A 23,328-nucleotide genomic window follows, 5' to 3' on the forward strand; every position below is an offset into this window, starting at 1 on the left:
AAACAATTAATTTCTCTTTCTGAGTCAACTAAGGTTAATTATTGCGCGATTTTGTTATTCTCATACTTATCTATATCGAATTACGGAAAATACCATTTCTCCGTAGAACTGTACAATGAAATAGACTTTTGTAGTATGGGTCCGCAAGGAATATTGGTGGAACCTCGTTTTGGTAGAATTAAATAGGTTTTTGTATATGCTAGCAGAGAGGAAATTTCCTTTCTGATACTGGTATCAAACAAATGACATTCCTAACTTTAAAGGTTCTTGTATATACTAGCGTGGAATATCTGCAGTACTTGACTGCTGGCGGCAGCACTAGTCTGGGAAGATCCGGAATCATAAGTATGAGCTCTCTCATTTTCTTTCTGATACTAATAGTAGGTAACATTCTGTATACATCTCTTAGGTTGCAGGGGGGGGTTTGAAATATAATATATTTTTCATATATACGTAGTATCTCTTCTTTAGTTTCTATGTGGCAGGCACTTTTATCGATTAAGTTAGATCAAGTATGTATGTATTTACGTACATACATAATTTTTATACTATACCATTCGTCGAAGCAAATCGTAGAGGGCGTAAAAAACACTGATTTTTTCATAATCGGTATTTCAGGACATAAGATACGCCGATATCCCATATAACGTCAAATCTATCCTATATTTACATATATAAACGATGGTGATACGTATGTATATTCTGTACCTTGTCCATAACTAAATGAATTATATAATTAATTAATTCGAAAGATTTTATCTACCGATTCATTATCGATAACAACACCGACATGGACCTCTTGTTGTCTGTGGTATCGAACGGTTAGTTTTATCGCATAAGGGTAATACAGATTACAAATACCTGAATAACTAAAAGTGTATCTCTATTTTCCGATCCAAACACACTAGAAATATCCCTGCATGAATGTAGCTCGTTATAATTGATCATTAATAATTTTATTTTCTCATCTTAAGTAACGTGTTAATTGATTCTTGAATATAATGTATTAAATAACAGTTTACATTAATTACAATACAATAGAAACCATACCAATAATCTTAGTAGGCAATTTACACTACTATTGTACACCTAGGGTCCAACAATATCGTCTTCACTCCTGGAAACGACAAACGTGAGGCGACATGACGTTTTGTCGGTGACGCGACAACTTTCTGATATCGAACCATATCCACCGATCAAGTACATATTGTTTTACGCATTGCGCTATGATATTCTAACTATTGTTCGACGTTCAGCAACTCAGAAAATCAATCTAAAAGTAGAAAAAGTGACTAGTGAAAGTGACAGAAGTTGAAAAAGCGTCGCAGACATCGCGTGTTCGCGAACTCCGTATGACACCAGATATTGTGATACGGACTGCTCACCGATAAATGCAAATCTTATGAATTCAAAGTCGCGTGATTACTATTCGTGTAGAAATTAAGGAGACAAGCGGTTGTTACTTTGAGAAATAATTTTCTGTCAATGCTGAACGTACTTTAATTTGAATAAATGATCCATTCTTTTTAAGAAAGTATTAATTCACAATAGGGTGACATATTTATTTATTATTAAAAAAATGGATGAAACAAGGAATTACATAAACTTAGTATTAACAGTTAAAAAATATCCAGCGTTATATGATCTCAGTTGTAATGACTACCATAATAGGGTTGTACGAAATAAAATGTGGAGAGCGGTAGCCCAAGAAGTAAACGCTTCTGGTAAGAATTATTCCGAATTTAAATATGTCTTTCAAGTTCCCTATAAAAGTTCAACCGTATTTTTCATATCCCTGCATATTTTTCCCGTAGCTGCAGAATGTAAGGAGAAATGGAAGAATCTTCGCGCCAGCTTCAGTAGACATTTAAGAAATCAAAATACGGCGAATTCGAAAGCAAAAAAACCATATTACATGGCCGATTATATGGATTTTTTACTTCCTTACAGCAAACTTCGCAGGTAACTGACCTATATTGACATGCAATAGAAAATCGATAACATATCACGTGATTCATCGAGCTATTTTTTTCTGTTTCTCTTTTCTGTTTTCAGGCCAGATGACAGTTTGAACGAGGAAGGACCAATAGTGCAAGAGAACTGGAACGAAGAGGAGACCGCTTCTGATACGTCCTCTAATTACGAGAAATTAAACAAATCTAACCAAACGATGCCAGAACCAGAAAGAGATGGAGACTCGAAGAACGAAGAGTACACGTTCGTGAGGAGTAAAACGATGAGGCTTACAGATGACCGATTATCACATAGATGCTTGGATAATTGTATCCTAGCCAAAAAACGAGATGTCGACGAATCGATTAATGATGCAGACTTGCTGTTCTTTAAAAGCTTACTTCCAGACGTACGTCAGATGACGAGACAAGAAAAGAGAAGTTTTAAAATATCTGTATTGAATTTGATCGATAAAATACTAAACGAAAAGGAATCGGCAATGTCGATCGAAAACGATATTCCTTGCGCTATAGTAAAAGATCAACAGGACGAAAGGGTCGATCAGTTTTAAATTAAAAGACTTTATCAGAGTTTGTAATGATATGTATAAATGTATAACAATATAGACTGCCTAAATTACATTTAATAAAATAAAATATATAAGAAGTCTTGGAAAGGGTGTTAACACAATTTGTGAAGAGAAATCTGCATTCTAAACTAATTTATAATTTATAATTTATTGATATATTATTATCGATAAAACCGTAATAATAATAAATAATTAATAAAACCGTATACTTTACCATCAAAATAAATAATAAAATCCCACAAATACTTGTAATAATAAGAAACAGTTAGAAACAAGATACGGCCGAACGTATACAATTTTACGACTGCACCGGACTGGATAACAGAAATGGCTCGTTTCCGTTATTTCCACTCCGATAACAACTTATTCTCCTTGCTTCGTAAATTCGCAAAAGATACAGAATATGTAGAAATGAGCGGAAAGATATGCAGGGCTAAAACATGTCTTGATATAACTGAGAATCACTGAAGAATGTGGATTGGTCAATCGAAACAACGCGGTATCATCGAGCCAACGGAAAAAACTAATGAAAATTGAGTATGCGTTGCGCCAAAAGATTTGGCTGTTTCCGGTGAACTGTTCGAAGACAACTGAATTCTGCATTCTACAGAAACATTCTTAAATGTATTGTATATACGATGCACGTGCGAATGCGAACATGATCCTTTCCAGACAAATTGCCTTTACAAACTATACTTTGCATTAGTAAGAGATCCTAAGAAATAATCGCGTAGATTAAAAACGTGGATCAATGCGAGAAAACAAGATAAAAATCTTCTTTCAATAACAAATTACCACATCTTTGATGATTTTTTTTATTTTTCTGAACATAGGAAAATTTGCCTAAAATTTTTAGTTAGGACAGGTTATTATAAAAACTAATTGATGTGTATTAATTTTTAGAATAATATAAAGATAAATATAAATAACGACTTTAGAAATCCTAAAATAGTTCTACGTTTTCATATTACTACAACCGGATATGAAAGAATTTTAAATCAGATTGTACTTTCATTGGCGTATATCAGAATTTTTGCTATTGAATGTTTTTACCAAAAAAAGTGTAGGATATTTCAACCAATCAACTCAAGATCAGTTATAACGGAATATAAATATGTATACTAATTTGAATAGAAAAATATGTTATTACCAATCCGCAAATAAGCAGAATATACATCTTAGTAGCAATTAAATCTGAATATCTTTTTACGAGAAACATTTGCCGATCACCGTTTATAAAACTGCGCATCTATTTAAACAACCAAATCTTCTCCCAATTATTCGGTAATTATGATGTGAACATACATAAAAAATAATTAGCTTGTCGGTGCTTGAACTTATCAAGAGCAAAGTATATACACGTCACAAAGGCACGCTTGTCGCGTCAATTCGTGACATAACAAAATTCAGCTCCGCGTACGACCGGTACGGGCGAATCGTTGTTATATGGACGTACCTGAAAGCTGAGCGAGAAACGCGCATGCGTTAATTCGAAAAGGCCTATCAGAATAAAGCAATACCACGGTAAGAACATTGGGGGGGCTCTTGGTAGCCTTGCGCGTTCTTCCGATTCTGTAAAAGCTGGATGCGCGTCCATTTTGTTAGCACGTACGATCCCGGTTAGTCGACGCCGGTGCAAAGTATAATTCCCGTTTGCAACGAGTTCGTGTTACTCGAGTAGAGTAAGGGCTACGAAGCCAGTGGCTGTCTGTCGGCGGCGTTCGTGGATTTGTAGCTGCGTATCGTAAGTACAGAGAGCGCAGCTGGCAAGCGTGAGAACCTACTTGTAGATACATAGCGCAACAAGGATCAGAACGGAGGAGAAGCCGCTGGAAAGAGAATCGTTGTGCCAGGGCCGCGAAACGCGTCGCGTACCCGGTTCGTCGTTAGTTTTAGTTTTAGCAAGATGGCGGAACTACAGGGAACCCCGGTTGCTCAAGACGCCCTGTCCGTAGCCCAGCTAGAGCTCGGTGGAAATCCAAACGCCTTAGCTTTGCGTAGGCCGTTTGACCCTGTGGCACATGATCTCGATGCGACCTTCCACCTTACGCGGTTCGCCGACCTAAAAGGATGAGGGTGTAAAGTCCCTCAGGAGGTTCTTGGGAAACTCCTCGAGGGACTACAGGCCGACGATGGTAGCGCACAAGATCATGAACATGCCCATTTTATGCACATGGCCATTCCACGCATCGGTGAGTAGCTTGATTTTATTGCGCGCGTGTACAAGAGGATATTACGCATGTCGACATGTTTGATTTTATATAGACATCTTATAATAATTTTATTTTTTTCCCAACTTTTATTGGTTATGTTCATACAAATATTTGTCAGAACGTTTCTACGACTAGATTGCTCTTTCCAATTTTTATATTTTTTTGGCAATTGTTTTTATTAAAGAGATGATGTAGAGATTGCAATTTGCTAATTAAAGAAATTTTTCCCGGCGAAAATTTTCCATACCTAATGGTACTGTATGTTAATATTTAAATACCATATTTTATTCATGTAATATAGTAACTAGAGATTTGTTACCCGTTGTGGAAATTTTAGCTGTAAATAAGAAATTTTATTGGAAATACCTAGGGCGCAAATATCGCTATGGGCATCCCTATCGTGTTAGCAGCCATGTTATCGTCTCCCGCCCGATTTCTCCCACGCCACCGGAAATACGAGTGTTCTCAACTTGTACTTAAATAATATATACAAAATATGTATTTAATATCGGAATAACTAATATGCAAATAATATATATTTTTTCGATAATGTTATTTTATAATTTAATTAAAATAAATTAATTTAATTAATTAAATTAAAAAAAATCATGTAAAAGAAACTTTGAAATATTATTTTTTTTCTTGTTTTTTTGAAAATAGATAAACATTAAACATTTATATTTTGCATTTCAGGCATTGGCATGGATTCCTCCGTAACTCCACTGAGGCATGGAGGGCTTAGTTTGGTACAAACTACAGACTTCTTCTATCCATTAGTTGATGATCCTTACATGATGGGTAAGATACACAACACTATGATATTTTAATTGTCATACAATTTTAATAATTACATTTTCTATATTCATTGAATCCATCAATTCTAGTAATAAAATACGCAGTTTCTTTATTACGGATAAAATTTGTTTTATGGCATGCTGTTTAACCACTTGTATTGGAGTATTTTTCCAGGTAAAATTGCATGTGCGAATGTTATCAGTGATCTGTATGCCATGGGTGTTACTGAATGTGACAATATGCTAATGTTGTTGGGAGTCAGTACAAAAATGACTGAGAAGGAAAGGGACGTTGTTGTACCCTTGATCATGAGAGGGTTCAAAGATTCTGCTCTGGAAGCTGGTACAACAGTCACGGGAGGTCAAACGGTTGTTAATCCTTGGTGTACAATAGGTGGTGTTGCTTCTACTGTTTGTCAACCAAACGAATACATTGTGTATGTACCAATGAATGAATGAATGACATATGATTGTACCATTCCTTCCTTAATGATGATTGTTTATATTATAGACCAGACAATGCCGTTGTGGGTGATGTTCTTGTTTTAACAAAGCCACTTGGAACTCAAGTCGCTGTTAACGCTCACCAATGGTTAGATCAACCAGATCGCTGGAACAGGATTAAACTTGTGGTCAGTGAAGATGATGTAAGAAAAGCTTATCAGAGAGCAATGGATAGTATGGCCAGGCTTAACAGAATAGGTATGTGTTAAATTGTAGTTTGATATTTTTATTAATACGACAACAGTAATTGATCTTTTTATTTTCCAGCGGCTAGGTTAATGCATAAATACAATGCGCACGGAGCAACAGATGTTACGGGTTTCGGCCTTTTGGGACACGCACAAAATTTGGCCAAACACCAGAAGAATGAAGTCTCTTTTGTTATTCATAATTTGCCCGTAATCGCAAAAATGGCAGCTGTAGCAAAAGCGTGCGGTAATATGTTTCAACTCCTTCAAGGTCACTCGGCAGAAACCAGCGGTGGATTACTTATTTGCTTACCCAGAGAACAGGTTTGAAATCTTTTGTTCTTTAAGTATTTTACTCAAATCCTGCTAATACAGTAGAGTATATTATTCGTCATTAAATACTCTAAAGAACGGCAGGAAAAGAAATAGAGATTTCCATGCCGATTTGTTATTGTAGACATCTTGGTGCTGTCGACTCTCTTACAATTATTTTATTTTCCGTTAATATGAAAGTTATTAGTGAAATGTTTTTTATTGATCAAATTCATATAATTTACATATTTTTAGGCTGCTGCATATTGTAAAGATATCGAAAAGCAAGAAGGATACCAAGCGTGGATCATTGGTATCGTAGAGAAAGGGAATCGTACGGCTAGAATAATTGATAAACCACGAGTAATAGAAGTGCCAGCTAAAGAAAAAGATGGAGAGCTTTGGTAAAGGATCACAGATGTTGGCGAAACTTTTTTATTTACTTTCATGTATTTAGGAGAAACTACACGCAACACAGAAAACACGCATTTACATAAATCAACACTACTGTACCAGATTCAAAGCACTTATATGTGCACCATTATTACGGTGAAGTAACGAATTTTCAATATTTTTATTGGGTAAAAATTTGATTATATATAGTGATCATCCCATTTTGTCCCATGGGTTAAAAGAATAAGATACAATAATACAAACTTATATTTACGTGTTATTTTTATTGAAGTTCAATCTGAAGTTTTAACTTAGGAGTAACACGTTTCTTCTTTCTCGTTTTTTAATTTTTGTTGAAAGCTGAAAGTATTTCATCATAAAACTGTAAAATGTTCATAATAGTCTTCCTGACAGTTATGAATCCTTATTGGAAAGAATTCAATACAAAAAACAAATTTGAGGAAGCAATGAAGTAACGAAAGAAATGAAATTTGAGTATATATTTTTTTTAAGATTTAAGATTTAATATGTACTACATACATACCCAAGTAGCAGTAGGCTCGGGGTAAGCTTCAATTGCATTTGATCAAACTTGCAATATGTTGAGTGACATTTGGGTGCTTAGTGTTAATAAAGGATGTTAAGGTACACATAAATGATAGCTCGTGATTATGAAGATTTATAAATATATTTTAAAGGGGTATACAATATTGCAAAAAAGAAAAAATGATTTTAACGATATATTGTACATTACTTCGACTTACGGATTTAATAGAATTGAAAAAGGAAACATTGAAAACATAGTTATATAGACGTTGTAAACAAAGACATTATTAACCCGTAGTACACAATTACAGGCTTTTAACGCCAACGAGATTCCCACAATTTGTAATTTTGATCTATTGTTACACAGAATGTGTAAGTTGTCCAAAAAACGAAAAGAAGGCCTTCTCTAGTTTTCTCGTTACATACGCTTTTGAAAATAATTATAAAAGGAAATAAGAAATCGAGCACAGGCCCTAATGTTGTATTACTTTTTCATATGAATAAAGTGCTACTTTGTCAATAAAAATAATGTATTATAATCTTTAAGAATCCTTATATATTAAAAATAAAAGAACCATTTAACGTCACAATTTAATGTGGCAAAGTACGCAGACAGATTGATATTGTAGTAGATTATGGATGTCATGTACTTACATGCGTCCTTCAGTACAGCCACCAATCAAAGCAGAAAAAACTAGATGTTTTCATTCATTGGTTAACCAGTTATCTAACAGTTCGACAACTGGTCGCCATCGTGGTTCGCAGGTCACTTATAGAGTAACGCGTTATATTTCAAAGAATTATAGTTACCATAACATTCTCGCGTGAATCGTCGTCAGAAGTAATAGTATAGAGCAACTTGAAGTTCAAGTGTTCAACATAAAAAGTTGGTCAATTTTTTTATTTTGGTGTTCCTTTAAAGTAACGATTTAATGGTAACGCTATCCACGTGGTGTTCCAAGGCTACGGCCTTCAGGGCCGTAATATTAGGTGCCCCTGCTTCTGGTAAAGGAACTATGTCAACTCGAATTGTCAAACATTTTAAGATGACTCACATATCGAGCGGTGATAAATTACGACTTCATATGAATAATAACACCGGTACGTTTCAAACTATAAATTGTTTGCTGTATCGTTCAATTATACCAATAAAAATGATAAAACTTTTGCGTTTGTTTTCTAAAATAAATTTGTCAAGAACATTTTTTAATTTTAGATTTGTATATGTTCATAATATATATATATATTATTAAATTTATTTTATATATTATTATTAATAATTTTTATTATTATTAAATTTATTTTATATATATATTTATATATATATAAAATATTATATATAATAAATTATATATAAATTTATTTTATATATATATATATATAACAAAAGTTGTCTTTGAGATGTTTTATTTCATGAAACACAGTTAGAAAAGCGCTTATTTCTTCGATATTTCCTAAGCAAATTAAGATTGCTCTTGTCAAGTTTTGTTTAACGATTTCACGTAATAGCATCGTATTACGTTCATTGAGAAATAAATTTATGCGACAATAATTGAATGAAAACCGTACTGTTTATTTATAAACACTCAAACATCTGAACTCGTGTTCGGAATTATATTGCAACATTATTTATTGTTAGATAATGTAAATCTCTGTTGATATTTTATTGTTTTAAATTCCACGCATAATTTAATAAGTTATTAATACAAATACAGGAAATTAATCTAGCGCAAGTATAAATTGCCTTCGTCATTTTGTACATATAATCAAGCTGATATACATAGATTCATGTTATAGAATCTATCTGTATTAGCTTATTAGGTATTTCTTGTCACTTTTATGAATTAATCTCTAATCTCTAATTCTATAAAAAACTACTATACAGACTATTTTACACATTTAATTAAAAATCAGCAAAGTAAATTACCAAAATTTTGTATAGTTTGTAACAAATTGCTTAGAAGAATACGTATTCTAGAAATAGCTAATTACGGACGCGATTAGAGTATACTTTATGCTTTTATATATGTATCCAGTATCATTCTGTCGGGTTATTTATTCAAACAATGACAAAATACCAAACTCTTTGATATATATATATACGAATTTAAGTAATATTCTCGGGATAAATATGACCTCTCATCGATACAATTATCGTCCGTCTCAAAGTCCGCCGTATGATTAATTACCAGAAAAATAACAATGCTTAGTAATGGAACGATAAATATATGTAATCGTTACGTTAATAAATAATACGTATGTAATCATTTTAATTATATAGAATTGGGCAAAGCAGTTTCGAGTTACGTGCTATCCGGTAAATTCGTTCCCGATGATGTAATGATATCAATGATAAACAAAGAAATCGATTCGGTCGGTGATCAGAATTGGTTGCTAGACGGTGAGTAATTCAACGGAAATTGAAATCTTAAAAACGTCACTTCAGCGTTGGGTAATATTTAATACAATTAATAATTGATTATTAGAGTTGAGATATTTTATTGCCTTTTGCGACTAACGAATGAATTATTGAATTATTTATATATCTTTGTTCAACAATGTATAGTTGCAGTTAGTTATGTAACTATCAATTAGATCAAATATTAAATTCGTTATTTAATTATTAAATTAATTACGCTTACGATGATTAACTTATTACTTTTATCAGTTAATGTCCAATCCTGTCGTTGAACATACAATGTATTACGGTGGCGGGTAACTAAATTCGAAATAAGTACTTGGCATTGCTACAGGATTTCCAAGAACCCTAACGCAAGCGGAGAAACTGCAAAAAATACATCCAGTGAATCTAGTCCTCTACCTTGATGTTCCCATCAAGGTGATATTAGACCGCGTGAAAAACAGGTGGATTCATTTGCCCAGTGGAAGAGTATATAACATCGGGTTCAACAGTCCTAAAGTACCGGTAAGTTGGAACAGAAACTTCGATTTGTATCCAAATGTATCATTGGCAACATGTCTAATAAAACTTAATAATTAGATTACCTTTTCTTCGATTTAGTAACCGATAAAGTTTTTTTTTTACACGATTTTTTATATCTTTGAAACTTTCGATCATTCTCAACTATATATTTCCTTCGAATGACTAATATTAATTTGGTTTTCAACAGGGTAAAGATGACGTGACCGGTGAACCCTTAAGTAAAAGGGACGATGATAAGATTGAAATTGTACAAGAAAGGCTGAAGAGATATTCAGATGCAACTGAGCCTATTTTAAAATTTTATGGTAATTTAGGACTATTGAGTACTTTCCGAGGTAACACTACTGATGAGTTATGGCCACTTGTAAAACAATCCCTTACAAAATACTTATCATAGTCTTAATTTGCTAGAGCATATTAGTATTTTAGCAGAACAAATAACGAATTAGTGCAAATTGTTTAAATTAATAGTGAACATATGCTTCCATGTGTGCTATAAGGTATTAATTTACATACGCACAAATATTAATGGATTGATTAATGAATACAAATTGTGGAAAAAGTCTATGATATATTTTTCTGTAATTTATATATACTATATATATATTTAACAATTGACATAGATCATTTAAAAATTTTGTATGATCATAGTACAAAATTTGTTAATTTTTACTTGTTTTATATATATTCAATTTGATCTTTATATTTAATATTTTCTTTACATCGACATGTTAAATTTGCTAAAAGTATTTACGACAGCAATGTCAAATATTTTAATAAAAGTCATGAATGAAACAAGCAATTGTAAATATAATAGTTTAAATTTAAGACCACTTACCATGCTTTATAAATATCAATTGTAAAACATTGTTGATATTGTAATATAAAGGAATCAAAGAAGCTAAAGACTTATTCTAAATTGGTAGAATTTATTGAGACTCGTATAACGCAAGCGTATTAAGGTATGATATATATTATGTTTATATTGTAATTTTAAGATGTATTAGCGAAACAGGAAATAAACTTTGGAATATGATTTTTATCATTTTTTCATATTTATTTTTAACTGTACCGATATAAGAATTTTAATAACTTTTAATTGTGTACAGACCTTAATTAATATGAATATAATATATCTTATATATCATGCTCACATTTTCTTTTCTTTCGAATATTAACTCATTTTTTTTTCATGATAACAATAGCTTAATGTTATATATGCTTGTTAACTCTTTGCACTCGAGGCGTAGCAGCTAATCCGAATGATTTAGCGTATACGTGACGCGTGTCTTACAGCTAGCGTAAAATGATTTTATATACAAATTAACTTACAAAAACATTATATTCTAATACTTTATCTACATTTACATCTTTGAAAATATGATTTTTTAATATTAATTTCTGTATTTTTTTAATGATAATTTATAAAGCATTCGCCAAGATGCATTCTTCAATATAATTGATCTCATTTTTCAACAGTTCAAAATCAAGTTCATTTTCATTTGAGCTAATTTCACTTCCGAAAACCATTTTTTTAGGATTTCTAAACTATTATACCTTCGCCATGATCTTCGAATCCGAACTAACGTTGGAGACGTTATTATAACCATAGTTTCGGAGAGATATGAGATTAAATATTTTATCTCCAAGTCTAACACTTTACACTTCCTAAGAAAGAACATAAAGAGCTAAGGAACTAATTTACGAACCAATATTGCACTCTCATCAATTGGAGATGTCGAAATCTAGCATGAACAGGGTCTGTCGCCTCTCGCTCGTCACTGAAGTTGCAACACGGAACGCCGTGGCGATTGAGAGTCGCCTCTCGAGTGCAAAGGGTTAATTACATGTTTCTCTTTCATAACATAAAACGTTATGTCAAACGTAGTGATGCGCTTTGGGAACTTAGTATAAGTTCAATATAGTTGTCAAACGAAAATTAGGATATATATTAAATAAATAAATAACTTAAAGCTGTATTGTGAAAAAGAATTTAAATTAATTGAAGCTTAAATGTTATAACAGGTAGATATGGTTAAATATACGTATAATGTGCGCTGATGATTGCACACACACACACACACACACACACACACACACACACACACACACACACACACACACACACACGCACGCACGCACGCGCACACACACAGACACACAGACACACAGACACACACATTTTTTACTTAAACATACAACGAAATATACTCAAGTTACTTTTGCAAAAAATCTAAGAGAAATCTAATATTGCTATGTTACAAAATAAGCTATGTCAGGAACATTTCCGTAAGGAATTAAGAAATTTTTATAAAAAGTACTCTTCATAACAAAATCGCCAACTTACGATCTACGCAAGTTCTTGACGTGATAATTGCGTGAAAAAGAATAAATATCTTCTTGGTTATTACTAAGTCATATAGTAAATCATCATCCTAACAATTATTTAAAAGCAATAACTTTTGAGATCAATAAAAAAAATTGTGCTACAACAAACCGATATACAAAAAGCCGCATTAAATTATGATCACAGAAATAAAGTATCAACGATAATGCTAATTTGAATCTATAAATGCATTATCGCGAATGGAAAATATTGATATATTAATTTACGTCAGTCATTTAACGAGCACGTTGAGATCTAAAGATCATCTTGCGGCATAAATTCATTTTAGAAATTAATACTCAACTCTCTAATATGCAACGTTGTCATCAGCTAAAGTCGTCAATTGATTTTTTCCTTGTACATATATGGACGAATGAAGAGAGAATTATGATTAATGACTAACATTATCATTCTTCTCCAAAAACTATCCATGAATGTTTTTTAAGTACATGATACTTCTTTAACATCTGTGATAAATATCTCACTGTACTAGTTCAAATTCTTCGCACTCGTCAAGATCATCATCATACGTCCCATTACCTGTAAATGAGGTAGTAGTGGGAATTATGTTTTCTGCAATTTCAATTTCTTGTTGGAGATCTTTCCCGCTCCCTTCGCAAAATAAAAACATCGGATAGTCGACTTTCTCATCTTCCGGCACCAAGTACTGCAATACCAAAAATATATCATTAGATTTAGGAATTATCTATAAAAATATAAAACAATGATCTTCATGAGAATGATCATACATACAGAGGGAGCAATCTCCATAAAGTTCGTAAATTGCATTTTATTATGAAAATAAAATCCAACACAACAACTAGGATCCATTTTTGATATTAACATTTTTCTTGGTGAAGCACAATGAAAACTCGTCAAAGGAAAATTATCTTTCAATACATCAACAGTTTCTTGACAATAATGTGGGTCTAGATTAATTAATTTATCTTCCTGGAAACCAATAAAATAAAGCGAATGGCGAGGCCGGCCACCGATAACTCCAATACAGGTATTTAGCGTAAGTAAATGTGTTAGGCATGATGCATAAACAGGATTCAATTTGTCAGCACCAAGCCTTAAAGGTACAAAAAGTATAAGAGATTTCCACTTGCCATCCGGCATTTGGCATACATTTTCTACATCTTGCAGATAAACTGTAAAAGAATATTATAAATTAGGTGTCGGGAATATACAGAGAAATTCCTATCGAATAATATTATTCAATTCAAATAAAAGTATCTCAGCTGTTGTATCACCTGCACAATCTTGAGCAACATAAACAGCCAAGTTACTAAATACTGGATGTCGTTCTGCTGCTTGTTCTACTGCTTGGCTTAAAAGATGAGCTACAGAGGAAGGTCCATACCAATCTCCTGCACGTTTTCCCCACAATGCACTCAAAGAAACAAGTGTATGTATGGAAAATGGAGATGTACTGTCTGGTAGATCTCCAAACGATTTAATTATTAACCTGTGATTATATTCATCCAATTTCTGTTGTTCTGTTTTTAGTGGTTGATCTACCTGCCACCGCCATTCTATAGAGAAAATGAATTATTCTATAAAATATATGATATATATATATATATATAATATATATATGATATATGTATAACATATATGTATAATCAGTAATTATTGTATCGCAATTTCTAACTAAAATTTATGATAAAGATAAGTACCTCTTCCAAGAAAATGGCAGACCAATGCCTGTGCCAACATCATTTGACCACTACGTAGCATACATCCCCAACCACAGTCAGTGGTAAATGTAGAACCATTCAATATAGGAAATTCCCTTCTGTACGTTAACCAAAGACGCGAGGTGAAATCCTTCTTAAATTCTTCTATGCCATCTTCGAAGCTAATAGCATCCATAGCTAAAGATATTTCACTTCCAGTGTCTAAAGTTTTTTCAGCTTCAGACGCCTTTTCCAGAAATTCTTCCGGCTTCTTGCGATAAATTTTTCCAAGTAAGCATACCGGAGATTCTTTTGAGAAATTCGGTTTAACTACTTTGATGGTCCAGCCTTCAAAGAAATCAAATCTAAATGACATTTGTTGCAATATGCACATGTGTTAGCACATTCAATGTGGCACATAAAATTGAAGGATAGTGGCAGGAATCAATTTTTCTATAACATGTACATTCATGTTTTCTGCATTGAATGTGCTAACTAACTATGAAATTGTTTCACACTAACCATATTTAACATTATTCCACATGGATAATAATTTTGTTTTGACTTTGCTATCAACTTCTGTACTAACACTGGAATCATCCATAGGTAATTCATTGTTTGTAGTAGCTAGTTGTATGTTTGGAACACGGTCAGTGGCAATAATCCCAGAGAACAGCCCCATTGTACTGTTAGTGAAACTTCCTAAGAATAAGCGACATTTGACAAATCAATGGTTCATATATTTCTAAAACTTTTTTTCTTTACGATCAATTATACGAGAAAGTTTGCTTAGTGAATGAAAAAAGAATGAAGTAGGATCACTAAGAATCATGATCTAGATTTTAGTAGTAAAAAAGGTATGATGACTAATCAACAGAAATCTCCGTTGCTCACACTATGAACAGTCAAGGAAGAAATCAATTATTAGGAAATTTTTATGCGTAATTAACTCGCTTTAAATTCGACACTTACCTAACCTCTCCCCGGAGGATTGCACCTGTCCATTCATGCCCAATAAGTAAATTTTAGAAAGCATGTATTTCAAGAAATTTAAGTACAGCACAGAAAGGTGATTACATTTTTGTACGAATACGATTATGGTTACGCGGACAGCACACACAATCACAGTTTTATCGCATTGCGTACGAACTGGTTACTATTGTCACAGGAGAATTTAATACAATTATGCATCGGTTGATGCACGCACCGAGCTCAACACAAAGCTCATTACCAGCCTACTGTTAACTTAACACTTCATTTCCTTCAAATGAAATACTAGGTCCGTAAGATACTCTACAAGAATAATTTGTTTTCTTAAAGATGGTAGTCAACTTGAGAATAAACGAAATAAGTGGCGTATCGTAAAGCAAGCGATCAAAAATAGTATAAAGACACACTCGAGCCGTCGACACGGAAGGACGCGTGTTTATAAAGAGCGTGGTGAAATTCAAAGCGCCCGTTAAGAACTACACCAATGCCGTATTGTGGCAAAATTGAGAATTATAAAAGCGCATGCGAGTACATCGGTAGAATGCAGGGACAAGCAAGGATTGCGCTACCCAGATCTGATTTCGAAATGGTGGTATGTATCTTATCAAAGAATGCACACACTTGAGGCTGCTTTAATTATTTGAGCAAATAATGTAAGAATATATGATCGATAATTCCTTTCTTTCCAATATACAACAATTAAGTTGTATCTATCATATGTACTCTTCTTCTATCAATAAAATTTCATTAATTGCTACAATGGTATTTTATGAGTTATAAAAAGATATCAAAACAACAACATGGTTTTCTGTTTATTCATTTTCATATTACGGTACTGCAAATACCTATCGCCATTTCATTAATTAATACCTCTCCTTTCGAGAGGCTAACAAACATTGTACCGTTTTTACCCGGATTTTAAAAAATCCCACAGCAACAGCAGAATTTACCTATTAAACAGGCAACCATTTATTGAATAAAAACCGAGCGAGATCCACTGTAATCTGTTCAACTTATTCAAATAATTAATTAACAGATTACCTCTTTCGTTTAAAATTTCCTTTACGTTACTATCATGGTGAGTTGGCGAGTTGGAAAGGAAGAGAACACAGAAAGGGAAAATCGTAATGTCACTATTACACGACGAACCTCGTCATTTCTCTCGTCTCGTTATTTTCACACTTTTTTAATTCTAATTGATTAGCAGCCGAAATAGAAAGGGGGAAAAATGTTGAAACCACGACAGCCACCAGCAGAGTAGGATTAATGCAGAAATAACGGAACGCAACGCAGGTATATTATCCCTTTTCATTGCAGTGTAATAAAGCACTTTTGTCAAGAAGGACCGACAGAGAGGAATACAGAGAAAATCAGGTAGAAAAGGAGAAGCAAGAGGAGCGAGGGTATGTGATGAACGGTGAGATGAGGAGTTTGGATGTTCCATGGTGGGAGTGCAAACAAGCAGGACAGAGGGTTTGAAGAAAGAGACGAGGAACGAAAATCGCGCGTATGACAGAGAGAGAGAGAGAGAGAGAGAGAGAGAGAGAAGGAGAGGGAGAGAGAGAGAGAAGGAGAGGGAGAGAGAGAGAAGGAGAGGGAGAGAGAGAGAAGGAGAGGGAGAGAGAGAGAGAGAAGGAGAGGGAGAGAGAGAGAAGGAGAGGGGAGAGAGAGAGAAGGAGAGGGAGAGAGAGAGAGAAGGAGAGGGAGAGAGAGAAGGAGAGGGAGAGAGAGAGAGAGTGACAGGAGGAAACTGTCATGCGCGTCTTGTCGTGGAATAACCAATGAGATACGCGTATCCCGGCTTACCTCATTGATTACCACGTTCGCGCTCGTTCTAAATTTTACATCGCACCCGTCGTCGTTGCAAAAATATGAATCGGTGCCTCGTGCCGATCATCGGTGCTCGTAGAACCAAGATTGATGGAAGGAAATGGAACAGTGTGTCTGTCAGGACAATAATCTCTCCCTCCCGACTAGTGTTACACTAACAATAGCTAGTAGCAGGTGTATTGAAAGCACCGTGGCAAATCTCTACAAAGAAGTGGGGTGATGCAGGAAAGTTTGGAGAGGGGAGGGCCGGTACCACGGGATAATTCGAGGGATGGGGGAATGGGGCGAGAGCGCAGGGAAGAGGAGTGTTTCCCTAAAGCTGGCTCATCGTACCTAAGCATATGCATACATATATATATATATATATGTATGCATATGAATACGTATATGTGTGTGCAAGTAATAAAAGCCGAAGCAATACTGGAAAATCAACAAGGGGATACACGTAGCGGGGATAATTATTTGTAGAATAAGTATAACTCGGTCTTGTGTTTAGACTCGTCTTGGAGAGTTGGGGTAGGGTGACAGAAGAGAGAAGTGATAGGTAGGAGAGAGTGGGTAGTGGGACGGAAATTAGGTCATGCAAGAATATTGGCGGACCGACGTAATCACGGTGTACGGCTTAAATAAGGACATTAACGACGAGTTCTTAACGCTTCTCTCCCTTAAGATCCTTTTTGATCGGATTGTGGTTTGACTGACGGATGAAGAGTGTGGTGAAGGAGTCATATTCACTGGCAATCGATCCGCCATTTTGTAATGCGCCGATCGAACCGAGGATCGACGAAGCAAAGGTCATTCGAAATCGATACCCGAAATAGATAGGATCGGGGATGTAGAATTGAACGCTCACCAACGAAGATCGCTGTCGCAACAACGGCAACTCTCTTTGGGAACAGAGAGACTCATTAGTTGGGCTATATTTCTGTCCGAACGGCGAGCGTGTAAACATGCAACGGGCACGTAGGACGTGAGACGCGGAATAGTTTTGCGCGATATTAGCTTGTCGGAATCGATAAATCGACTCCACTTCCGATTGTGATAACGAGTCGATACTGTGTCGCTAATTCAAAGTCTCTGCCGTTCGATAGGTGGATCTCCATCGAACTGCTAATTCAGGAGTTGCAATAGTAAATGACGAAAGTGCCAAACGAAAGTGGAGATTTTTCTTATAAACAGAGAATATATATTTGTTGATTTTGGCGTTTATATTGTTCAACACTTAAACGTAGAACAAATGGCAAATCGGGAGTTTCTGCCACTTTCATTTTTTTCAATCACACTAAAGTTGGAGCTTAAATTTTACTTTTGTTTCAACTTTTTTGCTCTTATTTAGTTTAGAAAATAAAATAAATTATTCTAATACTTACAATATTTAATATCGTATTCAGCATACAATATATTTTTCCACCAAAAAGATTGTTTTTTATCTTCTTAGAAAACTCGAGAACAATAACATTGCTTATGTTTCATATTGGACGCAAACATCGAACCAGTTGAAGAACACGTTGCTTCGAAATGCCGCCCGAAACTCTGACTGATGGGATTAATCTGGAGTTTCATTATTCTAGGCAAAATAGTGAAATGGCTGGCTAGCGAATGGCCGCGTGAAATAAGGGGAAAGGCAACCGGAAAGAAAATAAATCGTTCGCGAAATACATGACCCCTACGATTACGTGGAATGGGGGCCACCAATGTGTACGAATTAGTGCACGCTAAGTTAAAACAAACTGGTGAAATTCGTCGAGTCAGGGGAACGATTGATTAATAATCTGGCGCAGCTGTTCATGGGTATTCGCTCGGTGAAAAACCGCTCTCGCGTAAAGATTGGCAAAGTTTGCGGAAACGAGGCGGCCGAAACGAAACTTCGGCTATGCGAATTCGTTCTGCAAGGATGAAAATCTAATATCGATTGGAGAGACTAGATGTAGATGCTTACCCATATGAAGAAAGTGTTATCAGATTACTTCATAAAAATGGGTAAAATATTTATGAACAGTAGATAGTAGAGTATTAGAAGGTTATTATCATTAATTAATTAATTAATGGAAATAATCATTATTACTCTTATGGTTAATTTCTATTGTCTATGAAACGGTTAAGGCAGAGGAAAATGCGGGTAAATGGAATATATTTAATTCGATATATTCTCATAAATATGAAAGATATTAAAGTATAAATGTTAAACATATTAAAACATCTAAGATGTTATAACTGACTAAATAATCGTATCTTACTTTATGATACTAAGGTTTTATCCATTTTGATATAGTAATCTGATAATTATTAGTAACGTTGCATAGTAACGTTATCAGTAATGTTCCAATAAAATGTTAGTAATGTGCTATTAGCAACTACGTTACTAAAATTTTTCAATCCAACGTATCTAATCTTATCCCGATATTTTTCCACGAAAAACCTGCCATTTCATCTCTCTTAGAATATTCCACTGATTCTACGAGTGCTTTCTCTCTCTCTCTCTACGTGTCTAATAATAATTTCATTGCTAATTTCCGCATCGTTTAAGGAGATTGTTCGAATCCCGGGCGGACGTTGAAGGAGCTGGACCGGAATATCCGGCGAATTAGAGGAGCCGAGCTGGCCGTGCCAGACCGAGGATTTCATTTTAATTAATGCACCGTGCCGTCGTTGTCAAACTTTTTGACGTGCCATCGTGAAAGCTGCACCGCGTTTAAGGTATTATTTCCAACGCAGTTTATCCCGGCTACAGAATAAGTCCTGCAGGCGACGCGACGCTTCTCTCGACATGTCACGTGTAAGGCGCTGTTTAAGCTATCGCGTGTGCAAACGGCCCGGAAGGCACCAACCAAGGACAGAATCGTATATAGCTTCTTTTGTGTTCATCCATCTTAGAAAAACCTGCAAACAAGATCGAGTGCCGTTCCGAGACAGATTAGTGCGTTTGTTAATTTCATCGTTTTTTATCGTCGTTTCTGTGGGACGCCATTCGTGGATTGTTGCAGAGAAACAGACGATTATATTGAAAATTGTTGTCAGATTTTTTGAGAATTCGATCGTAATTCCTCATAGTTGTGTCCAAATGTAACTAATGTTCCTTGATCGACGATGGCCATTTCGGTTCAACCATCGTACGATTCGATCCTCTCGACTTCCGACCGCGAGTGCACCTAAAGAGACGCTACTCGTCGTTCGATCGAGCACGCGAGAAAATTTACACCGAGCAGCGTTTGTTACTGATGCACGTACTGAGAATTTCTGAAAGACCACTACTCCTTCTTCCTTCTGTGCCACGAAGAAACGCGAGCGTAAAAATAACTCGATGTAACCCTTTCGTGGCCCGATCGAGCGCCGTTTTAGAAATAAAATACACAACGTTGTATTCGCAGCTTTTTACGATCTTAAAAGCTAACGACTCTTTTTTTTAGTTTTACATTGGCGCTGTGCGGCGCGGCGTCCAAAGACGTCTCGAGGACATCTGTATTTTTGAGACGGTACACGCGATCGCGATCGATCCGGTCTGTTTGCTCGTTCCAGACGAGAATCCATCGTGTCTCGTGAATTACGCCGTGTTACTATAATTTGCAGGCGCACGTGACGCACTCGTCATCGCCGAAGCGATGATTGTTGTAATATTGTTACAGCGGCGAGTTAACACGGTGTTCAAACACGGCACGTCTGCTGTGATGAGTGTTCAATTTGCTGAATTAATTATTATCGGTAGTGCGGGGGCTTATGTGTATGACCAAGAGGTGTTTGCAAGGTGAACTCGCGTTTCTTTTCTTTGTTACGCATCGTGTCGCATCTTTGGTTCGACTTCTCCTGTAGGTTGATTTGAAAGGTTTACAATGGATTTGCGTTATTATCGAGGGAATTTACATAAAAAGATAAACTTATATTATTCTGTGTCGTAAAACGTGTTAACCCTTGAAAACTATTGTTAGAAAGGAATTTGACCTTAATACATTTTATTTTTATTTTAGAAATCGATAGAGTCAAATAAATGCAATTCGATATTAAATGAGAAGTAGAAAAGATGATTACAAATAACATTGCTACGATATTATTACCGAAAGATGATGTCAAAAGAAAACTCGCACAACGCAAAACGTTACCAAAAACAATGTAGAAATGTCCAAGAGTTAAATTTGACTTCATAAACCTTGAAACATTCGAAACGAACGATTCTAATCTGTAAAACGACTTTAACATAGGAACGACGCCAATTTCTACGCAAATTACCTTTAATACGTTCCAAGTGACCACGACGGAAACGTTTGAAACTGCAAGCAACGTAACGTCACGCGGAAAATCGAAAAGTCACGGGAAATTCGGGGATGCGAGAACGTGACGGAATATCGAGTTGGAAAAGGAAGAAACGAAACGCATATATAGCAGCTCGATGGATCGCCGAATGGGGGAAAGAGGGGTGCACGGTGGTGGTGAGGGTAGTAGAGACAGAGAAGAGAAGAGAGAGCGCGCGCGCGAGTGAAAGAGGAAAAGCAGGCAGGAGATACGGGGCGAAAGCAGTGAGGGTAGTTCGGCCGGCCGGCCAGTCGTGCTGTGGCGGCAACCACGACGCGTAGTCGCTTCACGTTTACCCGTCATGTTGCCAAACAACCCCCTCGAGCACCCTTTTAACACCTCGATTACCGATTCGCGGAACGGATGAGCTAAGAGAGGAACGAAAGATCGGGTTCAGACCGGGTTGATCGAATCTAGGGCACGACCACGATGTGTACGGATCGTTCGAATCTCGGATGCACCCTTCTGGACCAGTATCCTGACCTCCACGCCTAATATCAGCTGGTATAATTCTCGTCGTCGAGCGGTCGAGTTAGTGGGATCGTCCTGGTTTCATTTGTTCCAGACGCGTCACCGCGTGGTTTAAGATAAAGTAAGGAATTCGTGCTTGATTTCTCGAGATTTGTTATCTTCCTGTTGGGGGTAAGCAAAAGCACACCCGCAGGAGGGATTCTCGAATCGTTGGTGGTGAATCGAATCTCTGCTACACGTGCAAGGGGTGGTTCGCGAATCGATCTCGGGGGTACAAGTGGTTCTGCTACTGGAAGTAGGGAACGTGTTCTCGCGTGAACAAATCGGCAGTAGCTGGTAGTTAATTACTGAACAGTTTCCCTCCGCCTGGTCGAGGAAAAGCCCTGGATATCTGAGGATCATCCGAAAGGTGGTAAGTAGCAAGGGATCCAAGCGTCGGAAGAAAAAAGGCTTACAAGGTCCGTCAAGGACAAGATATTCGATCGTTGCCACTTTTCTCGCGGCTGCATGTCGCACCGAGGCCGATCCTTGCCACCCGCCTCGGATAACCTTGGTTTACCTAAATCTCTAAGTTAGACAAAAACCATTGGACGCGCGCGATTAACGGGAACCTTTAGCATTCTCTCTCCATCTCCCTATCTCTCTTTCTGTCGCGTTGTCCTTTCATTTCCAAGATATTAGGTGTGACTTTGTTCGACACGACTTGTAAGAAAACGGGGGATACCTAAGGATCCACGAAGAATCGCAAGGCTGATCGATCGACGATCGTGTCTTTGATTTTTCGATATAGATCGGTAATCGCTTCGAAGGCAATTCGAGTAGGAAGAAGCAACGTTTGACCGCGCCGATCAAGCGAAACGGCCATTGATCGAGGGATCGTCGAAGATTCAACCCCTTCCGGCTGATTTCCTTGGCATCTGAATTTGGCTACGATGTAGGGGTGGTAAACACGTCGTGCTCCTCTCACTGGGAAGGAATTATCGATTCGATACGCATCATATTTGCACGCGGCGGCGGTCCGGGGCTAATTATTTCCGAACAGAGAGGGAAACCGATGCGGCAGCGGTGGCGAACGTCGCGTCGGGCGTCGTCGTCGACTGCGTGTCGCCAGCGCTTTTTCCGCGCTGCGGAATGAATGAAATAGAGAGATCGTTATTTAGGTCAACCGGCAATTTTCGTACCCGAGGCTTTTAAGCCTCCATCTAAAGAGTTTTCAGACGGGGCACGATAACGCTAACCCGCACTAAAA

General features: G+C 36.1%; 5 protein-coding genes across 15 annotated transcripts in view; 4 read left to right on the forward strand and 1 right to left on the reverse strand.

Moving 5' to 3' along the window:
• Positions 1-503: 503 nt before the first annotated feature.
• Positions 504-2,748, forward strand: LOC122573114. The gene is made up of 5 exons (XM_043739077.1): positions 504-821; positions 1,094-1,200; positions 1,552-1,724; positions 1,815-1,962; positions 2,056-2,748. Exons 3-5 carry the CDS (start codon positions 1,580-1,582, stop codon positions 2,522-2,524), a joined length of 762 nt encoding a protein of 253 aa, XP_043595012.1. The 5' UTR covers positions 504-821; positions 1,094-1,200; positions 1,552-1,579; the 3' UTR covers positions 2,525-2,748.
• A 1,375-nt stretch (positions 2,749-4,123) lies between these two features.
• Positions 4,124-8,018, forward strand: LOC122573095 (inactive selenide, water dikinase-like protein). Its single transcript, XM_043739033.1, has 6 exons — positions 4,124-4,734; positions 5,449-5,553; positions 5,725-5,986; positions 6,061-6,251; positions 6,321-6,565; positions 6,809-8,018. The coding sequence occupies exons 1-6, from the start codon at positions 4,449-4,451 to the stop codon at positions 6,959-6,961; spliced, it is 1,242 nt and encodes a 413-aa protein (XP_043594968.1). The 5' UTR covers positions 4,124-4,448; the 3' UTR covers positions 6,962-8,018.
• A 139-nt stretch (positions 8,019-8,157) lies between these two features.
• LOC122573096 (GTP:AMP phosphotransferase AK3, mitochondrial) lies at positions 8,158-11,472 on the forward strand. Its single transcript, XM_043739034.1, has 4 exons — positions 8,158-8,593; positions 9,774-9,893; positions 10,246-10,418; positions 10,624-11,472. The coding sequence occupies exons 1-4, from the start codon at positions 8,425-8,427 to the stop codon at positions 10,831-10,833; spliced, it is 672 nt and encodes a 223-aa protein (XP_043594969.1). The 5' UTR covers positions 8,158-8,424; the 3' UTR covers positions 10,834-11,472.
• Positions 11,473-13,213: 1,741 nt separating this feature from the next.
• LOC122573098 (cysteine protease ATG4D) lies at positions 13,214-17,325 on the reverse strand. 5 transcript variants are annotated; one of them, XM_043739048.1, is made up of 7 exons: positions 16,644-16,886; positions 15,477-15,797; positions 15,027-15,206; positions 14,505-14,852; positions 14,079-14,360; positions 13,576-13,976; positions 13,214-13,489 (listed from the first exon to the last, which is right to left on the reverse strand). In XM_043739048.1, exons 2-7 carry the CDS (start codon positions 15,538-15,540, stop codon positions 13,304-13,306), a joined length of 1,461 nt encoding a protein of 486 aa, XP_043594983.1. In that variant the 5' UTR covers positions 15,541-15,797; positions 16,644-16,886; the 3' UTR covers positions 13,214-13,303. The 5 variants fall into 5 exon arrangements, with proteins under 5 accessions (XP_043594983.1, XP_043594981.1, XP_043594986.1 ...); XM_043739046.1 differs by having other exon boundaries at positions 16,536-16,886; XM_043739051.1 differs by lacking the exons at positions 15,477-15,797; positions 16,644-16,886 and adding an exon at positions 17,301-17,325.
• Positions 17,326-19,156: 1,831 nt separating this feature from the next.
• Positions 19,157-23,328, forward strand: part of LOC122573097 (metabotropic glutamate receptor) — a 36,198-nt gene continuing 32,026 nt past the window's right edge. For 3 of the 7 annotated variants that reach the window (XM_043739039.1, XM_043739040.1, XM_043739035.1), the window contains exon 1: positions 21,104-22,491. The gene's annotated coding sequence lies outside the window, so the exon portion shown is untranslated. Of the gene's footprint in view, positions 20,022-21,096; positions 22,492-23,328 lie in introns of those variants that run through there. The other 4 variants (XM_043739041.1, XM_043739045.1, XM_043739038.1 and 1 more) reach the window with 4 other exon arrangements.

The sequence above is a fragment of the Bombus pyrosoma genome, linkage group LG11, assembly GCF_014825855.1.
Source record: "Bombus pyrosoma isolate SC7728 linkage group LG11, ASM1482585v1, whole genome shotgun sequence".
Taxonomy (NCBI): Eukaryota; Metazoa; Arthropoda; class Insecta; order Hymenoptera; family Apidae; genus Bombus; species Bombus pyrosoma.

Excerpts from the sequence above, each read along its gene's own strand:
- LOC122573114 (XM_043739077.1), top strand. The coding sequence starts at position 1,580 with ATGGATGAAACAAGGAATTACATAAACTTAGTATTAACAGTTAAAAAA. Across the intron at positions 1,725-1,814 it reads CCAAGAAGTAAACGCTTCTG|CTGCAGAATGTAAGGAGAAA; the intron begins GTAAGAATTATT and ends TTTTTCCCGTAG. Across the intron at positions 1,963-2,055 it reads CCTTACAGCAAACTTCGCAG|GCCAGATGACAGTTTGAACG; the intron begins GTAACTGACCTA and ends TTCTGTTTTCAG.
- LOC122573098 (XM_043739048.1), bottom strand. The coding sequence starts at position 15,540 with ATGCTTTCTAAAATTTACTTATTGGGCATGAATGGACAGGTGCAATCC. Across the intron at positions 15,207-15,476 it reads ATCCTCCGGGGAGAGGTTAG|GAAGTTTCACTAACAGTACA; the intron begins GTAAGTGTCGAA and ends GCTTATTCTTAG. Across the intron at positions 14,853-15,026 it reads GTGGAATAATGTTAAATATG|GCTGGACCATCAAAGTAGTT; the intron begins GTTAGTGTGAAA and ends ATTTCTTTGAAG.
- LOC122573096 (XM_043739034.1), top strand. The coding sequence starts at position 8,425 with ATGGTAACGCTATCCACGTGGTGTTCCAAGGCTACGGCCTTCAGGGCC. Across the intron at positions 9,894-10,245 it reads TCAGAATTGGTTGCTAGACG|GATTTCCAAGAACCCTAACG; the intron begins GTGAGTAATTCA and ends GCATTGCTACAG. Across the intron at positions 10,419-10,623 it reads TCAACAGTCCTAAAGTACCG|GGTAAAGATGACGTGACCGG; the intron begins GTAAGTTGGAAC and ends GGTTTTCAACAG.